Source organism: Pagrus major, chromosome 19 (genome assembly GCF_040436345.1).
Source record: "Pagrus major chromosome 19, Pma_NU_1.0".
NCBI lineage: Eukaryota > Metazoa > Chordata > Actinopteri > Spariformes > Sparidae > Pagrus > Pagrus major.
In genome coordinates this window covers 29743244-29764287 of record NC_133233.1, presented here as the reverse complement: position 1 = coordinate 29764287, position 21044 = coordinate 29743244, and the positions used below count along the sequence as shown (strand labels likewise).

Here is a 21044-nt window from a genome sequence, read left to right as displayed (position 1 = left end):
CGGTGAATGTCGCCTCTAACCGGGCGTGAACAACCAGCCCGGCCCGGTGAACGCGTCTGCTCCGGTGCAGGAGTTACTGTTTTCGGGGACCTACTTCTCCTGCTGTCGCTGACAGGCGGTGCTTCGGTCGCTCCCAAACATGGCCTCCATGACGGAGCGACCGCTTCAACTTTAATTTTTCGCCAATTTTCACAGCGAAACCGTCTTTTTTCCTCCACGATCCACGGGAATGTTTGGTCGGAACACCGAATCATGGCAGACTCGTGAAGCAGATGTGATCTTCGGGAGAAGTTCGCTGTTGGATTTGAACAGATCGCTGTAACTTGGCTGAAAGCTGGAGAGGAAAAAGAGAATTGCATCAAATCAGTAAGCAGCCTTTTCACCCTGCTCTCTGCTCCGGGCTCCGGGCTCCGGGCTGCCGGGCTCCGGGCTGCCGGGCTCCGGGCTCGCTCGGCGGCTCTCGGCTTTAACTTGACGCCGCTCGGTCTCACGCACACCGGGACGATGAATAAGCGCGCGGTGGATGCACTCGGTTCTAGTGCGCGCTAACAGCTAGCCTGCTAGCTAATGCTAATGCTAACAGAGAAGTGATCAGTCAACTGGGCGGTCCGGGGAAGCTAAATGCTAAATGCTAACGGCTAACTGCTCCGTTCCTACTGTTCAGTTTAATGTAAGAAGTAAACAGTGCGTGTGTGCGTGCGTGTGCGTGTATGTGTGCGTGGCATTAACAACCTTCACTGACTCGTTTCATTTAAAACACACACACACACACACACACACACACACACACACACACACACACACACACACAACTCTTCTGACAGATGGTAACCAGGCAGTTAACCACACACACACACACACACACACAACCTCCACACTTTATCATATCCAATCACTTTCTGATCAACTAATGATTGATTAGTGATCAATGGTCTCTGACTGCTGTCACGTGGTAAACTGCTGTGTGTTTATCTTAAAGGAGCATTCTGTAGTTTTGGTGAAGATATTTTAAAAATCTTCATCAAACTGACCTTAAAGGACAACACAGTCTATACTGTTTGACTGTGTCTATGTGGCGGACCCTGCCACCTCTCTAGCTTCAGACAGTGTTCAGTGTTATTGTCCTCTGAGAACAGCTCGCTGGTTCACTGATGGACACAGTTTGTATTATTACCTCATTAATACGAGTGTGAAAAGATCTGGCGATATTAAAACGTGATGATATTTGTCGTCCAGGAGAAAATCTGTCTGGTGATATCAGTCGCTAACAGACGCAGAGCAGCAGCCGGGCCTCCAGGAGGAGCTCCAGGTTCTGCAGACCGGTTTCATAGTGGTCAAACTGTGTAACTACATCGTCACGTGACGCACTGTGGCCAGATAGACTCCGTCCAGAAGCTAACATGGTGAAAGAAACGTCAGTAAAACGCTGGATACATTTTTTTGAGCGTCACAACCCCGAGACACGACTCGTTAACTGTCATACTGGAGCCATCAGGTCCAATAACACCTGTAAAGTCCAGAAGAGCCGGGCGCTAAACAGGAAGTTAGCCGGGAGGTCGAACTTTAGAAAACGTCACACAGCTTCAGTTAGAAGTCAGAAGCTCAGAGCTGCAGAGACTCAGGAGTCTTTGTTTCAGTTCTGACAGATCGTTTGTGTCTTTACTGCGTTTGACGATTCACTCGGTTCATTACAAGATGGTTACGCGTTAAAATGGACCTGCGTTGTTTTGCATTTTGTGACTTTTGATTGAATAAAAATGTTAAGACGTTTATTCAAAGAAAGAAGGCATTTCTACATTTACAAACATGTTGCCTACAGTGGAAAACTTTTAATACTCTGTTTAAAGACTAAAGAGATTGTTAAAGGAGCAGTCTGTAGTTTTAGTGAAGAAATGTTAATGAGCAGAGAAAGATCTTCAAACAAACTAAATAATCAAACTCTTTGTTTTCTTGACTGAATAAACAACCTGACACAATTTATACTGTTTTACTTTGTTAATATGTGGCGGACCCTGCCACCTTTCTAGCTTCAAACCAGAGGTCGACTGATTTATCGGTTTGGCGCTGATACGACCTTTTACAAACTATTGATAGTTTCCGATGGCTGCACAGCCTCCACCGACCACACGGGGGAGCACGTCACCATCCTGCATGGAGGTTACGCTGAGTCATCATCATCACTTGAGGCCACTTCTGCTTTAAATATCTAAATCGTCTTAATCTAAAGTCAACAGACTGACAGACGGGTAACTGCTGCACGTTAACGTTAGATATACAGCAGCTATACGTGACCAAGACTTTAATTAATGTCACATTTTTCAATGTAGACTAAGAGACTAACGTTACATCAGAGGTATTATTTTAATAAAGTAATACTCCACTCCATTAAACACCTTCCACACATTACTCTGGTGATAGTGTTAGAAAATGTAGGCTAACGTTAAATCTTTGCGGTCCCGTCGTAACGTTAAACATTGGAACAGCTGATTGTACCGGAGGCTGACGAGTGTCATTCAAGTCATCTAGTCTCTCATAGTCGGACCTCTCTCATCTGACCTGTTTTCAGTTTATCTAGTCCCGAACATAAAACACAACACCATCACCTCGTCCACGATGGAGACAGGACAACCAGACAGGAACAGAAACCATTCTGTTAACGTTACTTCATACTGTTCTGACCAATAATCAGTAATCCAGCCATGTAACACGCTCAGGATCCTCCTCACCGCGGGAATATACACAAACATTAATGGTTTGTAAGAGTGGCATTTAACACTTACGGGACAGAACAGAAGTGATCCTGGTCAGAACAGAGTCCAACAGTGTAATCCACCAGATCACACGTGTCCAGATGTTGTGTCTTGATATCAAACAGACAGAAACTCAACTGAAACGTCTCAAAAGTTACTTTACTGACGTTACAAAGTCTGAGTTTCACTGTAACTTCTCACAGAGAGGCTCTAATGTTCAGTTCAGGCTCTAATAAAGTTAATACCAAAGATCGTTCAATTTTAACAGTGTTACATTTAAAAAGAAATAAAAACAATTTAAATGATGAATACAGACTGTGTTGTACCGACAGTCTCTGACACCTGTACACTCAGTAAACCTGAGTTGCTTTAGCATTGCCTATAAATATCAAAATCTTTCATGTCTTCAGTGATAAAATGTGAAAGACATTTAACCTCATTAACGACCTCAGGATGATTATCAGTCCCTCCAGGACGTCACAGACTGTGTTGTGGTCTGATATTCCTGATTTTGTGGCAGCTTTTCTAAATAAATTGCAAGTTGTGATGGTTTTAGGTTATTTTTTTAAATGAATTTGCAGGATCGAGTGAAAATAGTTTAAATTATTTTACAGGCAACATGCTTCTATCACATGTGATTATATTTCACAATTGTTTTTACTGACTCACCTCTGTTTCAGAACTTGCAGCAGCGTTGTCACGGTGATTCGTCTCACCTGTTGTCTCACCTGTTGTCCACCTGTGCCAGTAACCCTGCAGCTGTGTTTCGCAGTAACGACGTGTTTTTTTTGTGTTCCACCACGATGTTGCTCACAGTTTACCTTCGCTTTCACGCAGAACATCAGGGACCAGTTTTGCTCCGTCTGTAGCGCTCAGTCTTGTAGATAAATGTGACAACATGTCTGCATCTTCAGATCCAGAAACAAGGAAGTGAGTTCACTGAAGGACGACAGCGATTGGTCAAATTTGCTAAATAATACGCAGTGATTGGTTGAATTTGCGTGAATTGGTCTGATCACAATATCACAAAATCCTGGAGGGACTGATTATCAGGATATATTGTAAAGTTTGTTTTCGTGTGTAATTGGACCTTCTGTGTTCTGGAGCTGCTGTTCTCCTCATAAATACATCCCAGTCATCTTTGGAAGAACAAGACGGATGTTCAGGTTTTTGAAGACGTGATTGTTGGATTGGACCTGATCTGTAGTCCGGTGGACTTTGATTGTTCAACACGCCGGGCGTCAGAGGCTAACGCTCGCTGTACAATTAATATTTGGACTGGACTGATGAGGCTGTGATGAAGCAGTGATGAAGCAGTGATGAGGCTGTGATGAAGCTGTGATGAGGCTGTGATGAAGCAGTGATGAAGCTGTGATGAGGCTGTGATGAAGCTGTGATGAGGCTGTGATGAAGCTGTGATGAGGCTGTGATGAGGCTGTGATGAGGCTGTGATGAAGCTGTGATGAGGCTGTGATGAAGCAGTGATGAGGCTGTGATGAGGCTGTGATGAAGCAGTGATGAGGCTGTGATGAAGCAGTGATGAGGCTGTGATGAAGCAGTAATGAGGCTGTGATGAGGCAGTGATGAAGCAGTGATGAGGCTGTGATGAAGCAGTGATGAAGCTGTGATGAAGCAGTGATGAGGCTGTGATGAAGCTGTGATGAGGCTGTGATGAAGCAGTGATGAGGCTGTGATGAGGCTGTGATGAGGCTGTGATGAAGCAGTGATGAAGCAGTGATGAGGCTGTGATGAAGCAGTGATGAGGCTGTGATGAAGCAGTGATGAGGCTGTGATGAAGCTGTGATGAGGCTGTGATGAAGCTGTGATGAGGCTGTGATGAGGCTGTGATGAAGCAGTGATGAGGCTGTGATGAAGCTGTGATGAAGCAGTGAAGAGGCTGTGATGAGGCTGTGATGAAGCTGTGATGAGGCTGTGATGAAGCTGTGATGAGGCTGTGATGAGGCTGTGATGACGCCTGATGGTGGTCTGATACTGATCATTAGTATTCAACGTGACTGAACACTGATATTTAACACCGACATTCATTTACAGTAAAAATGAAACTTTTAGTGTCAAAACTTAAAGAACATTTACTCAAGTACAATTTTCAGCTACTTTACTTGAGTATTTCCTTTATTTCTTCTCCTAAATTTATTTGATACATTTAGTTACTAGTTACTTTGCTATAGTATAGCTAGTATACAGGCTGTTGAACGTCCTCTGGCCTCAGTATTTATCCAGTAAATACAGATAATCATCAGAGCAGAGCGATGTGTTCAGGTTGTTTCAGGACAAAGTCAAAAATCAGATAAACTCAGCATCAACAAGGCAGCAGGGGTCAAAGGTCACTGATAGTCTCTGTTTGCTCACTGTGCTGTGATTGGCTGGTTGAGCTGTCAGTCATTATGACATGTCAGTGGGTCACTGGGTCACACGGCTGTCCTCAGTCTGCTGTACTGGACTCTAGTGGACTCTGGTGAGCTCTACAGAGGACACACGTCACGTCATAATCCAGTCTGCAGCTCATGTTGCTCTCATGCTCTGAACTGTGGCGGACATGAGGCTGACGTGACTGATGTCGGAGGGAGGCAGAGATCATCTGACAGAGATAAAACCTCACTCAGTATTTTTTAAACGAACATCTCAGAGCACATGTTCGATTTTATTTATAAACAATATTGTTGTAGATTAAAACAAACATGGACGACACTGCAGATGGATGTATGTTTTGTCTTTGTCATGAAAAGATGCAGCTTTTATTGTGTCGTCTGATTATTGGAAGGACTTCCTGAATAAAAGAGGAAATTAAATGATGAGACTTTACAATAAACACATTGTTTAATAAATGGTTTGTATAGATTTCAGTCAAATAACTTCACTAAAGATTAAAACTATAAATGTCCCTTTATTAATGACGGTTGTTATAAAGAGTCAGAATATTTACACAGATGTTTTATGACTTTGTCTTGAATCAGCAGCTGACAGTGATCACAGTGATCAGACTGATCACAGTGATCACACTGATCACAGTGATCACACTGATCACACTGATCACAGTGATCACAGTCTGAATCTTGTGTTTACGGATCACAGAGTGTTTGTCTCTGGTTGGTTTGGTGAATGAACTTCCTGACAGTAGAAACGTGTGTACACACTGACCTGATACTTTACTGTTCCAACCACAAACCTGCAGCTGTTCAACATCTGGCTGTGAGCTGAATCAGATTCTGTGTTATTGAACTGTAACTTATTGATCATGTGACTGACGTCTCTTTATGTAGCTTTCACGTCCTGACTTCCTGTACTTCTGATTCAAACCTGGTGGTCAGACGAACAGAGTTAGTTGTAGTGATGGAGCGATTATCAGATCTGATGTTTAACATTGTTCAGATTATCTGTCAGTGTTTAAAAAAATTGAGTTAAAAATGCAAGACGTTGTCTCTGACGCAGCATCCTCTGATTGGTTAAACGTCACAAGTCTATCAGGACTGAATACTCTGAATCTGCAAAGTAACTAGTAACTAAAGTAATCCAATAAATCTACTAGAGGTTCCAGATATCAGAGCCTGATTGATAGACTGGTCCATATCACAGATATCGCAGTTATATCTGTATCGTGTGAATGTTTCCTGATGTCAGCTGATATAGAAGTTGTTGTTTTAAAGCTCTCGGTGCAGAAGAGGAAGATGTTCGAGGGGTTTGATGGTTGTTACAGGTCCACTGTCTCAGGTCACTCATGTGGTTTTAGATGATGAAGTTTGTTGTTGGACTGTAAAACGGATCTTTGATCACGTGTTCAGAACCACATTCAAGAGATCAGGGCAAAGAACTGTGTGAGCTGATATATTGATATCAGAACTTTTACTTCTTATTATCAGTTTTCTGCCCCAGAAACTGAAAATCAGTCAAACATCTGTTATTGGTCGACCTGTAGTTCATCGAGACGACCTCCCACTCTGTGTCTCTTCCAGTGGACCGGACCTGAACCTCTCTGTTCTGTTTCAGAATGCCATCTGAGGCTCAGTCTCAGGAGCCTCGGGACAGAGGACCGGCCCCTCCAGTCACTCGGGCCGGACGCAGCGCTCAGCTGGCCAAAGCCGCCGCTACTAGTCCCGCCCCCGAGAGGCGGCCTCGTGGGCGGCCTCGCAAAGATGGCAGCGGCGGCCGCTCTGCGCCTCCCGCTCCTCCTACTCCTCCTCCACCTCCACCTCCACCTCCCAAATCAAGGAAGAAGTAAGTGTGTCTGAGGACAGATGTGCTCACCTGCTGCTCTCATGTCTTAACCACAGGCATCAACACTGACATCATTATTTTAATCTTTGTCTGTCAACCTTCAACTGATTGTTCATATAAATATGCACTGAAGGCTGATTCAGTGATAATACTGAAACATTATTTTCACAGCTCGCACATGAAACAAACAAAAAGATAACAAAGAAGAATATAGTACAAGAAATCAACACGTCAGTAAAAATGAGATACTTTTTCTTCATTGACAGCATTTTCCAAAGTATTTCTATTTCTATTGTTTGTTATCTTCAGAAAATGTGCAAATGTAATCATAAACTAACAACAAATTTCCACTTTTACTTCAGTTCTGTGTGTGGTTTGTCTGCGGGTTACCCAGCATGCACTGCTCACATCGGGTCATGACATTATCAACCAGCGTTCATCACGCTGGAGAAGAGTCTGGAAGTGACCCTGCAGGCTAACGCTAAGCTAGCTGTGTAGAAGTGTTGAACTGTTGGCGAGTATTGGAGGTGGATGTTGAGGATCAGCGTGTCTAGAAATGTTGACAGTCTGACTGAAGTCATCAAAACTCTCAGTGATGTGACTGAAGGAACCCAACAGGACAGATAAATAATATTATTATTATTATTATCACGATCTAAATCATATCCACAACGTTAACACACGGAGCGCAGAGCAGACGGAGATGCAGAGTGTCGAGGAAACAGATGATAAACTGGTTTATAACAGAAACATCTCAGACTGACTCTGCAGACGAGTTATAACAGAAGGACAGTGAGAATTATTATGGTCAATAAACAATCTGATCAGCGATCAGCTCGAGTCTGATGACTCAGATTCATCACTCTGTATTGATATGTATGTAACCCTCAGAGGGAATAAAGTGAAGACACACACACTGATCTGCAGGGTGTGTGTGTGTGTGTGTGTGTGTGTGTGTCTTGTGGTGAGTGTGATCGGTTGGAGAGGAAGTGGTTAAGTTGCATGCTGGGTAATGAGCAGCGAGGAGGAGGAGGTGTGAGCTGGACCGAGTCTACTCCAGGTTTTACCTCCTGCTGCGCGCGCACAAACACACACACACACACACACACACACACACACACACACACACACACACTGCTGGATCCAGGAGGGTGTGTGTGTGTCTCTCTGCTGTTGCTCAGGTTTTGATGCTGTGATGTCATCGTGATGTCATCATGTTTACCTGAACACCTGGTCAAAGTGTTTTTTTGTGTCCGCCGGCGTCTCGTCTCTGGATCACCTCGAGGGAACGTCTCGTCTTCACTAGTCTCAAACATCGACGTGAACTCCAGGATGAACTGATCAGAATCTGGTGGTCAAAGGTCACGTGACCTCACAAAACACTTCACACTGCATCAGTGTGATAATTAGGACAAATTACACAAATGTCCACCAGGACAAAACCATGAAGTGATGACAGTTTATATCCAAAAGGTCGACTTCACTGTTTTAAAACAGTTCTGATCCATTGGTTCTGTCGAGCGTCACGAGGAGTCGTCAAATATGATTCACTAAACAAGATAAATCTCATCAGAGCGAGTGAATGTTGAGCAGCTGTGGACCTGGAGGGTCGAGCGAGCGCTCCTTGAGACTTGAAAGCCACAGAGGAGCACCGGTTCCGGCTCTCTATCAGGCTTTTGCCTCTTTTTCGGTCTCCTTCATTCATACGCTGATGTTGATAACAGTAGAAGCCCCGCAGCGTTTGGGTCGGCCCTGCCTTCCTCCATTAGAGGTGTACTGCAGCCGTGTATCACCAGCAGGTTGACAACAGACTTTGAGGTTGTTGCTGCTGAACTGTGGCCTCCAGCTGTGAGGGCACCTTTTAAAAGCAGCTCACCTGTGTACACTTTCCTTTTTGTCATTACGCTTATTTAAAGGTGCTCAGAACAAAAAAGGGGGCAGCTCATCAGCAGATTAGCCGCTAACTGCTGCTAACTGTAGCAGTTGTGGCTTGTTAGCTTAGTTAGCTGCTGTGGTTCTGACTGGGAGCTCGAGGATCAGGGGAGTGTTGGTGTTTACACCACTAGCACAGGAGCTCTGGATCAGGACGGGCAGCAGCTAGCTGGTTAGCACGCTAACTTCAGTAGATACCTCTGCATCATAAAGAATAGACTTCATAATGTGAAAACTGCTGTTTATTCACATTCTGTTGATAGTTTGTTATTTGAATGTTTTCAACTAGAATTCTCACATTTGGCCTCTTTTAAATTGATCTGTTTCACCGTCTTTTGATTTATTTCTCACTCAGTGTTTGACTTCTGAAACGTCTCCAGTGGACAGTTGTGTCCTCACAGCGCTGTTGTTCAGGTTTATCCTGAGAGTCTGATCTGTGAAACTGACCAGGTGTGTGTGTTTGTGTGCAGGGGGCGGAGTCGAGGCCGAGCCCAGGTAGAGGACGAAGAGAGCATGGACGCTACGGAGAAGAAAACTCCCCAGAAGACAGGTCTGTATGATCCACCTGAGGAGCTCAGCTCTGTTTGCTTACAACTTGTTTTTGGTCCAAACTTCATTCAGACCATCAGAACTTAATTTAAAATTCTGGAGGAGGACACACAGGCGTCTCCTCGTTTGCCTCACTCATGTCTTCCTAACATCCTCACTGGGACGAGCTGAGACACGGATGAGAGAAGTGAGGAGACACGTTAGTGTAGTAAAAGGTCCAGGTCATATTTAAACAGACGTTCTGTGTTCGTCAGCTCAGTTATCAGCCTGAGACCAGAACCAGAACAACTGACTGTAAACACAGAGAGACACCTGACAGGACGGACCAATCAGCTGGCTTAAACGTGTTCTGAGGTTTTATGATTGTGTGTGTGTGTGTGTGTGTGTGTGTGTGTGCGCGTTTGTGTGCGTGTGTGTGTGCGCGCAGAGGTGAAGGAGCTGAAGGAGCTGAAGGAGGTGAAGGAGCTGAAGGAGGTGAAGGAGAAGACACCAGGACGCCGTCGGTCCACCTCCAGGAGAAAATCCAACACAAACCCCACCCCTGACCCTGAACCCAGCCAGGAGCGCCTCAGTCCAGAACCTGAGCCGGACCCTGACCCCCCTCATCGTGACCCCACAGTGGCAGAGTCCAGCCCAGAACCACCTCCCAGTGCGGAGGAGGAGGACAGGACCAGCTCAGCTCCTGCTGCCCTCCTCCCAACCTCCAGTCCTGGGAGGGGACCTCAAGTCAGTCCCCATCACCCCTCCCCAGACCTGAGCCCGGTCCACAGCCCAGCCTCCAGCCCCAGACCCCCTCCTGCGCCTGTGGAGGTGGACCGGCCCAGCCCGAGCCACAGCCCCGCCCCCATGGAGGTGGACTGTAATCTCAGCACAGTTCCCATGGAGACAGAGGGCGGCGGGGCCAGTCGCTTGGAGCAGATTCCTGCCCTGAGTCCCTGCTCCAGTCCTCCAGTGTCCCCCTGCCCCCGACTGGAGGACGAGGACTCGCTGTCCCCCCTGTCGGAGGACTCCGGGGCCTCGCCCACACCGAGCCTGGGACACACCAAAAAACGGTGAGTTAATCCGGCTGACCGTTGTGTGTTTCCATGGTTACAGCAGGAACAGGAAGCAGTGTAACTGGATTCAGCAGGGTTCATTTTATTAATCCGTCTCTCTCTCTTTCTGTCACTCTGTCCGTCGGTGTGTCTCGCCCTGCAGTCTGAAGCAGTGTGCCTTTTGTTACTGTGGCGACGAGCCTCCTCTGGGCCAGGGCCGCCTGGTGGTGTTCGGCCCGACCCCGGGCTACATCCCGCTCCACATCCTCAACCGCCGCGCCTCCTCCGACCGAGACAACGACTGCCACGACCACTGCTACCGTGGTGACCAGGCCCCGCCCTCGTGAGTGACCTCACTTCCTGTTTAACCTCTATCAAAATAAAAGTCAAACCTCTGGTAGACACGCTCACATTTCCATAAGAATTCCCACGAGTCGTCTCAGAGTGTTTGTTTTATTGTATCAGTGAACCAAGTCAGTAACACTAAATGTGTGTGTGTGTGTGTGTGTGTGTGTGTGTGTGTGTGTGTGTGTGTGTGTGTGTGTGTGTGTAGGTGCAGCAGTCCGGAGCAGTGTGGTGAGTACTCATACTGACTGATCTTTGTGAATCTTGCTGTTTCTCTGTGATGGTCAATGATTGGATTTAGAATCAGTCTTCCTAAAGGAGACAAACCAGAGACCAGCTGACTGGTCCTGATGAAGGTCCAGATAAATGTTGATAATGTCGAGTGTTTTGTGTCGCTGAGTGACTCAGAATACTTCAGCTTCATTCAAAGCTCATTATTAAGTGAATAAACTCAGAATTGAATTGACTGATCAGTGTTATTGATCACCGTGTTCCCCAATGTTTCAGAGGAGTCCTCCTCAGAGTTTGTGGAGCAGCTCGGACCTGTCGGCCTTCCACACGACATCAACGTCCAGTCACTGTTTGACTTCACAGGTACAGGAAGCTAATGTCCTCCTCTCCTCTCCTCCAGCCCTGCTTCCCCGCCTCAACCCCTTCTGTCAGCGTCAGTCCGTCCTTTCAGGTGAACCTGACTCTCTGTGTGTGTGTGTGTGTGTGTGTGTGTGTGCAGGTCAGTGCTGTGCTCACCTGCAGTGTGCAGCCTGGTCAGAGGGGGTGTGTCGCGGAGAAGGCCAATCACTGCTCTACGTGGACAAAGCCATCGACTCAGGAAGCACGCAGGTCAGTTAGTGTAGCGTTTGATTAGTAACTACACACATGCAGCTGTATACTGCCTCACTAAGCTCTGCCTCCTCTCCCGCCTGTCCAGGTGTGTGCATTCTGCCGTCGGCTTGGGGCGTCACTGCGTTGCCGGGAGACAAGTTGTGGGCGGAGCTACCACTTCCCCTGTGCTGCTGCTGCTGGAGCTCACCAGGACTGGACCCAGAGACACACACTGTGTACAAGACACACACACACAGGTACACACTCTCTCAAACTGTTTCCTGTCTGAGGGGTAAAAGCTGTTGAAACAGACTGAGTGAACAACTGATGATGTCATGAATCATGTGACTTCTCCGTGTTTCATCACTTCCAGTGATTCACTGAAAACATCAGATGTGTGTGGAGCGATGATGAGGAGACTGTAACCTTCCTCACACACTGTCCACTGTCCATCATGTCCTCCATCGTTTGACCTTCGACTTTAGCTCTTTAAATCAAATAATCTGTCAGATTTCTGTATTAAAATGTGAAAGACCGACTGGACCTTTGTTCTGCATGTTGTTGAGTTGTGTTCTCACATCATCACAAATGTTTCCAACAAAGTTAAAGCAGAGAAATCCTCCAGTGTCCTCGAGGTGACGCTGAGTTTCATCTGGTCGTCTGTGGCTGTAACTTCAGGAGAGAGTCAGAGAGAGAGGAAGGAAGTCTGAGAGCGAGACCAAACATAACGAGAAGAAAACTTTAACACATCAGAGAGTTGAGGTGAAGCTCTGAGTGAAGTCAGCACTCAGCAGAGACTCTGGTTCTGGTTCTGGTTCTCTGTCTCCTCTCTGTAATGTTACGTTCATGAAGTAAAGTCCATTTCCCCTCCAGCTCCAGTCAGCAGTCAACATTACAGAACAGAACCACCCGACAGTGGAGGTCACCTCCAGATCACTGCTGCAGTCAGGTTGATAAACAGGAGTGAAGATAAATCCACTTTTTAATCCCACAAGTTCAAAAGTAACTCTGAGCTCTCCTCCCGTCGGTGAACGGCTCCGGATCAGAACCCGATGAGACTCCAGGTGTTTAGTCCTCCAGCAGGTCTGGATCTGCCCCCCACAACACTTGACAGATGTCTTGTGTTTTGTTTTGATGGAGTGCCCCCTGTTGACAGGAATTACATATTGTATGTTTAATGAACAAAATCATCTTGTTGTGTCGTCTTCTGGTTTAATGGGGCAGACTGGAGAAATTAGCTCCGCCCCCTCTTTATCTCCATCAGCCAATGAACTGGACGAGTGGATGGAAAAAAACATTCAGTCATGGTTTCTGGTTAAATACGAACTAAATACAGATGGAAACTTGTCTGTCTCTCTAGTGTCCTCACAGTGTGTGCTGTGTTTGGGTGGCGGTGATGTCAGCGGTCTGTTGATGTGTTGTTGCTGTGGTGACCATTACCATGGCAGCTGCCTGGACCCCCCTCTGGTCCCCTCCCCTCTGTGCCGGACCGGCTGGCAGTGTCCTCGGTGTCGAACGTGTCAGAGCTGCAGGTAAACACAAACACACAGTTCATTAAAATGTTCCCTGTCTGATTCAGCAGACAGACACAGTTAGAGACTAGCTGGTGAACCTGGTGGAGCGTTTAGCAGCTAAAGAGATGGATGTTTCCCTCAGGAGCCGCTTGAGGCCCAAAACTACACTGAGATTCATCAGGAGACACAAACATGATGAACACATGAAGGATCATGTTGATAACAAGTTAATCAATCTGGCACAGTCAGCATTTTGAGCCTGCTGAGTCAGCTGTGTCTCCACTTTTACTGTGTTGCTCCTCTTTAATCACCAACACTGATCAACGTATTCATGAAGGAGGCAGCACAGATACACAGACACTGTATGTCAAAGTTTTAAAGAGCCGTCACGTCTGCCTTTCCTGTGTGCTGGTGTAAATTTGTCCACAGCGCCCACTACAGCGTGTGAGAGCAATGGCAACTGTCACAAAGACGTGAGCACGCATTAGTACACATTAATTGTTGTTCTTGTGCACACACCCTCCCAAGAGATGGTGTGCAGGCTGCCGTGTGCTGTTAAAGAGCTGGTTCACACAAAGTGCTGTCTGATTACATTTAGTCAGATTTAAAAGTGTTTATTTCTGTTCTGAACGGCCACATTCAAAGGTGGGCCGAAGAGAGGAAGGGAACCTGAGGTCATTGAACAGGGCAGACTGTGAGACTGTCTCTCCTGAAGCACTCAGCTGTTCATATCTGTGAGGAGACTAGCAACAAATTATTTCATTTTATTGTCTACTTTATTATTTATTTTATTGTCTACTTTACTATTTTATTTATATCTTTATCTTTATCTCCTGTTTCCATTCATGCTATATTTCTATTTCTACTTTGCACGGAGCATCTGGAACAAAAACAATTTCCCCCCCGGGGATTAATAAAGTACTCTGATTCTGATTCTGAAAAGGTTACGAACAAGGTTTCAGACACATTGTTCGACAATCTGACGAGCATTTTGTTTCCCTGTGTGTGTGTGTGTGTGTGTTAGGTTGCAAGGGGATGATGGAGTGTTGCTGGTGTGTAATCGCTGTGATAAAGCCTACCACACACACTGTCTCACACCACCTCTGGATCACACACCGAGCACCGTCTGGAGCTGCAAGGTGGGCTAAAAACACATACACACAAGTACACACTTGTGTTCGCCTCAGTGTTGAACTTTGGACCAACTTGTCTTGGTGTGTGTGTGTGTGTGTGTGTGTGTGTGTGTGTGTGTGTGTGTGTGTGTGTGTGTGTTAAAACCTCTCTCCTCCAGAACTGCAGAATATGCCGTCACTGTGGTGTGAGGTCATCAGGCCAGTGGGCCAATCACCCATTTCTATGTGAGTCATGTGACCCGGCCCTGCCCTGCCCTCTCTGTGACCATGCCCCCGACCTCGACATACCACAGGACTATCTGACTTGTATCTGCTGCTATAGGTACACACACACACACACATTTCAACTGGTGTTTATTTTGCAAAGTCAACACTTCCTGCAGCTACTTCACATTTCACTTCGCTTAAATTACATTAATTCAGTAGTCGATTCAGTTGACACCTGTAGTGTATACCTGATGAATAGTACAGGCAGTTGGTGCATGTAGTCTTTCATAGGAAACAACAGGTGTGTTGCCCTGCATGTTGAACTAACTTTTGAGAATTATTAAAATTCATCAAACATACACGTTTTAACTCTGTGTGTTGTTGTAGGTGTGTCCACACAGAGTGTGTTGTCCAGGCTGGGGAGGGCAGGGCAGGGTCTGAAAATTATGTCTGCTCCGCCTGCAGGCCTCAGGAGGAGGAACTGATCCCACACACTTCAACCCCACACAGTCCTACTCTGGCCATGTCGCTCAGTCCCACACAGGCACCATCTATTAGCATTTCACAGCCACCAATTCCAGGTCACGCAGAGGATCCACCCATCAGTTGTACCGCTCATAGCCCAGTCCAGCTTGTTTTTTCAGAGCCACCACAGAGTCCCACCAAGACCCTCTGTACATCATCACAGCAAAGTCTTACGCCATCTCACTCTGAACCCATGGAGCTCCAGCTTAGTCCTGCGCCATCTCACCCTGAACCCTCAGAGCTCCAGCTTAGTCCTGCGCAATCTCACCCTGAACCCTCAGAGCTCCAGCTTAGTCCTGCGCAATCTCACCCTGAACACATGGAGCTCCAGCTTAGTCCTGCGCAATCTCACCCTGAACACATGGAGCTCCAGCTTAGTCCTGCGCAATCTCACCCTGAACACATGGAGCTCCAGCTTAGTCCTGCGCCATCTTGCCCTGAACCCTCAGAGCTCCAGCTTAGTCCTGCACCATCTCACCCTGAACCCATGAAACTCCAACCCAGTCCTGCGCCATCTCAACCTGAACCCTCAGAGCCCCAGCTTAGTCCTGTGCCATCTCACCCTGAACCCATGAAACTCCAACCTAGTCCTGCGCCATCTCACCCTGACCCATTAGAGCTTCAGCTTAGTCCTGCGCCATCTCACCCTGAACCCACAGATCTCCAGCATAGTCCTGCGCTATCTCACCCTGACCCCTTAGAGCTTCAGCTTAGTCCTGCGCCATCTCACCCTGAACCCACAGAGCTCCAGCATAGTCCTGCACCATCTCACCCTGACATCTTAGAGCTTCAGCTCAGTCCTGCGTCATCTCACCCCAAACCCACAGAGCTCCAGCATAGTCCTGCACCATCTCACCCTGACCCCTTAGAGCTCAAGCATAGTCCCACGCCATCTCATTCTGAACCCACAGAACTCCAACCCAGTCCTGCACCATCTCACCCTGACCCCTTAGAGCTCCAGCATAGTCCTGCGCCATCTCATCCTGAACCCACAGAGCTTCTGTGTAGTCCTGCGCCATCTCACCCTGAACCCATGGAGCTCCAACCTAGTCCTGCACCATCTTGCCCTGAACCCCCAGAACTCCAACCCAGCCTTGCGCCATCTTGCCCTGAACCAGAGGAGCTCCAGCATAGTCCTGCACCATCTGAACCCACGGTGCTCCAACATAGTCCTGCGCCATCTCACCCTGAACTGATGGAGCTCCAACATAGTCCTGCGCCATCTCACCCTAAACCTGAGGAGCTCCAGCATAGTCCTGAGCTATCTCGCCCTGAACCTACAGAACTCAAACCTACTCCTGAACCATCTGAACCATCTGAACCCAGGGAGCTCCAACATAGTCCTGCGCCATCTCACCTTGAACTGACAGAGCTCCAACATAGTCCTGCGCCATCTCACCCTGAAAGCACAGAGCACCAACCTAGTCCTGCACCATCTAACCCTGAACCCATGGAACTCCAACTCAGCCCTGCGCCATCTCAACCTGAACCCATAGAACTCCAACCAAGTCCTGCGCCATCTCACCCTGAACCCACAGAACTCCAACCGAGTCCTGCCCCATCTCAACCTGAACCCATAGAACTCCAACCCAGTCCTGTGCCATCTCACCCTGAACCCTCAAAGCTCCAGCGCAGTCCTGTGCTGTCTCAGCCTGAACACACAGAGCTTCAATGTAGTCCTGCACCATCTTGCCCTGAACAAACAGATCACCAACGTAGTCCTGCACCAACTCAGCCTGAACCCACAGAGTTCCAGTACAGTCCTTTGCAGTCTGGTTCTAATCCAGAAGAGCTCCAACAAAGTCCACTGCCATCTCAACTTGATCCCACAGAGCTTGAAACAAGTCCTTCGGCATCATACCTTGATACTGTAGAGCTCCAACAAAGCTGTACACCATCTCACCCTGATCCTACAGAACACCCAGAAAGCCACACCTCTCCTCACTTAAGTCCAGCAGAGCTTACGCAAAGCCCTACACAGTCTCACTCTGGTCCAGCACAACCCCTTAAAAGTCCTATGTCATGCCCAGAGGATACTGCTGAGCTGCAAAAAAGTCCTACACATGTGACTTCGACGCAGGCTCAGCACAGTCCTCACCAGCTCATTTGCACCTCCCATGCCCCGAATTCCACAGAGGATCAGCTAGTGGCCACAGAGTCTCTGAGTCCAAAGCAAGGTTTTCCCACGTCTCGTAGCTATGCACATTCTCCGCACAGTCCGATCAAGACAGGGCTTAGTCTTTCCCAGGTTCAGCCAGGGTCTGTAGAGCCTCAGCAAAGCCTTCCACCACACAGTCCTGTGCAGGACTACACTACACAAACACAGCTTAATACACCGTGTAGTTCTGACATCATCATCACACAACCTCACCACAGTCCCCCACAAAGACGGCATAGTCCTATACCAAGTCCTGCACAAGTCGGCACCTCGCTTCCACAGAGTCCCACAGGGGATACTAAACTTACACTGGACCAGGAGAGCCCTGGATCAAGCAGCCCTGCTCAGCTGCAATTGGAGGCTGCAGGGGACATTTCCACACTGGACCACGACCTCTCACCAGTCTACTTGAGGTCTGCACAAACACCAAGAAGACGCACCTCACGGAGGCCTACTTCAGCTCCATGTAGCCCATCACCGGCCCCACTCAGAGCCACACAGTGTAGTCTGTCACAACCTGCAAGCCCAGTACAGGTCCACTCTTCACAGACTGTTAGGCCCTCACAGTTAAGCCTACTATCTTCTCAGCATGCTGCACAGTCAAGAGTCACAAAGGAATGCACCCAAACCAGCACCACAGAGATGAAGTCCTTGGAGCATAGCCCTATGCAGCTGAGTACTAACCTTGATGGCCAAACACTGGAAAGTTGCCCTGCCCCTGATAGCCATGGCACAGATGGCAAACCAAACCAGCTTGGTCCTCTTCAGAGTAGCGCACTAAGCCCAGACAATTCTAGCCCCCTTCACATTGCCATGCCCACACCAGAAAGCCTTGTTCACAATAGCACTTCAATGGAACACAGTAGCCTAACATGCTCACCTTGTGCTGATGAAACAGAGGAAATTCCTCCCCTAGCTAGCCACATTCATCAGAGTCCCTCTGGTGACAGCCCATCACGCTGCACAGAAGCTATTGAAGGTGAAGCCAACCTCATACATATCCAAAATAGCTCGGCTAGCTCAAGACACAAACATGCCAGTCAAATGCCTACTAGCCCTGCCAGGTCTCTTCTGGCCTGTGCTAGCCCCATACCAATGGTGACTAGCCCTGCCCATGTTAGCAGCTTGGAGCAACCAGTCAACCCAGTGGCACCACCGGTTAAATCCTCAATACAACCAGCTAGTCCCTCAGCAGTACTGGCTAGACCTGCCTACCCCATCTCATGTCAAGATGAGGAGATGGAGGTAGCTATCGACCACCCCAACCAGTTGACCAGTCATCCTAACTCTACTCCGGACAGTTTGGGTCATGCTAGCCCAGTCCACACAGAAACTAACAGTGGCGACAGTCTGATGGGCTCCCTGCATGCTCAAGAGAGAACTGATCCCTCTGTTTGCAGATTTGCAAGCCAAAGTCCCACACATCATAGTCAGTCAAGTCCCTCATATGTCCGATCTACCTGCAGTCCCTCACAAACTTCTGCAGTACAGACGAGCCCCCTGCCAACTCCAGCTAGCTTTAGTCCTCAACACTGTAGGCTGACTGATGCTAACCCAGCTAGTAGCTCAGTTAGCCACAGTCTGAGCCAAAGTGGCCAGACAACTTCCCGCTCTGCTAGCATAACGGATGTTACTGTCATCCACAGTCCACCTAGGTCTAGTCCTGCTGGTCAAGCTAGTCCTGTTCACATACAAAGCACCTCTAGTAGTGCCCACTCAGGCCCAGTCCAAAGACAGACGCCCTCATTAGCTAGCACACCATACAGCAGCCCTGCACATGCTAATATTGCTTGTGTCAGCGCACCTCACAGTCCAGCTCAGGCCAGTGAAACATATTGTAGCCCCACAGGTAGCCCCCATTACAGCCCACGTCCCGACACTGGAACCAGTTCTGGCCCTACTGTGGCACAGCTGAGCCCCACTGTGGCTAGTCCTGATGTGGACCTGGTGGCCAGTCCAGTTCAGATATCTGTTCTTCCGAGTGTGGTTCAGCTTAATTCTGGTCTTTTTAGACGTGTAGACAGTATTAGGCAGACAAGCCCAAAACCTGCCAGTTCCCCAATGGATGACTCATCTGCTGTTAGCCCCAACCAGGCAAGTCCGAGCCCAGTTAGCCAGTCACTAGCTAGTCCTCTTCATACCACCGACACTTCTGCTGTTGAAAGCCAACAGAGCAATGCCTCGGGTAGCCCCCTGTATGAAAGATCAGCCATCCCTGTTGATGCTACTTCCACTCAGGCTAGTCTGAGCCATGCTAGCCCTGTCCATTCTAGTCCCACTCAGGATAACACAGCGATGCCTAGCACATGCACCACTAGTGAAACATTTGATAGTTCTCCACCCTCTGCTCCCTCACAGGTTAGCCCTGCTCGGACATTCTCTCCTCAAACTCAGCAAGCTCAAGCTAGCTCTGTGCACAGTAGCCCAGTTGTTAGTCCTGTTCTTGGCCCGTTGCAATCAGGTATTACACAGATTAACCCTGGTCCTGTCCCTACCAGTCCTGTGAGGCCTGAGGCTAGTCCCAGTCCTGGTCCTGGTAGCCCATTGAGGTTGGAGGTCAGCCCTGGTCCCAGTTCTGTTAGCCCTGTTTTTGCCAACTCTGAGCAGTCTGAAACCACACCTATTACTGGTCCTACTAGCCCTTTGCAGCCTGATGCTGGTCCTGGATGCCCATCTATTGTCAGCCCCCAGCAACACACACAAATGGAGGCAGAGTCTGCAGCCACTGTGGGTGAGTACCATGGAAACACATCAGGGAACAATTATTTTAAAGAGTGTGATATGTTGCATAGACATTAATAATTCTGATATATAGACAAAAATATTATTTGCTCTGATTCCAAAGTCCAGATTTTTGATTTTGCTAAACTTATATCTTCCTCTTGATTCAGACATCTGCATGGTTGAGGTTCAGGAAGAGATGTCGCAAGAGAGGAAGACTGAAGAGGAGAAGAAGATGGAGAGAGAAGCTCCGCAGCAGGAGGAGGTGGAGGAGCCCTATCAGACAAAGGATAGGCCAGAAGAGTTGGAGCTTATTGACAGTACAGAAGGAGGAGGAGAGCAAGACCATGAGGATGAGGAGGATCAGCACAGCAGCTCAAACTGTCCTCCTGCAGGTAGGAAGCAGCGGCACTGTCAACACTTACCTGTAATACTGTTTAGTGCAGGTGAGGCTCTGTACCTTGAGTGGATTAATTCTGATACTCAGGTTACATCCAGTGTTTTAATTTAAAACGCTATCTTAAAAACATATCACATGACCATTCACACAATGGGCATGTGTGGCAGTATAAACAGGAAGCAGACTGTCAGGCCAAAAATCAAACGGACTAAAACACAACCCTGTCTTGCCATTTGGAAGCCATGTCGGCAACGCCCTTGGGCAGGTATCTCGGGTCTACAAAACCAAGCCTCTGTGTAAATGAATGGACAGAGGTAGTTACCAAAAGATAGAAACTGCATGTATAGAATCACCAGTCAAATATGAATCAAACCACGTAAAAAGTTCTGTGACTCTGCCCCTAAATAGGGTTTAAAACATAATTCTGCTATACAAAAAAGTTTTCCCATTGGGATTTTTACAAGAATAGATGCTCACTTACTGCTAAGGCAAACCAAACATTTCCTAATGCTGCTGCTAAACATTAAAAACATTTAACTGGTGGAACACAAGTTGACTTTTGAAGTAGGCTAGTCACAGGAAATGCAGCGTTTTAATGAACGACAGCACCGCTGTGCGTCTACAGAGCAAAACAGCTTTTGTTTTCTGAATTTGTTGACAGCAGATCGGTTTTCAATTTGTCAGTTTTATTCAGCCAATGAGAGTATTGACCAAGAAGGAG

General features: G+C 47.6%; 1 protein-coding gene across 5 annotated transcripts in view; it reads left to right on the top strand.

Moving 5' to 3' along the window:
* The first annotated feature begins 144 nt into the window (after window positions 1–144).
* LOC141014430 (histone-lysine N-methyltransferase 2C-like) overlaps window positions 145–21044 on the top strand; it is a 65286-nt gene continuing 44386 nt past the window's right edge. For all 5 annotated transcript variants that reach the window (XM_073488215.1, XM_073488213.1, XM_073488216.1 and 2 more), the window contains exons 1-14: window positions 145–366; window positions 6756–6983; window positions 9386–9465; window positions 9892–10516; window positions 10662–10841; window positions 11052–11074; window positions 11351–11437; window positions 11574–11683; window positions 11772–11922; window positions 13026–13197; window positions 14204–14318; window positions 14471–14634; window positions 14907–19933; window positions 20094–20318. In XM_073488215.1, coding sequence (XP_073344316.1) covers window positions 6757–6983; window positions 9386–9465; window positions 9892–10516; window positions 10662–10841; window positions 11052–11074; window positions 11351–11437; window positions 11574–11683; window positions 11772–11922; window positions 13026–13197; window positions 14204–14318; window positions 14471–14634; window positions 14907–19933; window positions 20094–20318 — 7186 coding nt within the window. In that variant the 5' untranslated portion in view covers window positions 145–366; window position 6756. The remainder of the gene's footprint in view (window positions 367–6755; window positions 6984–9385; window positions 9466–9891; window positions 10517–10661; window positions 10842–11051; window positions 11075–11350; window positions 11438–11573; window positions 11684–11771; window positions 11923–13025; window positions 13198–14203; window positions 14319–14470; window positions 14635–14906; window positions 19934–20093; window positions 20319–21044) is intronic.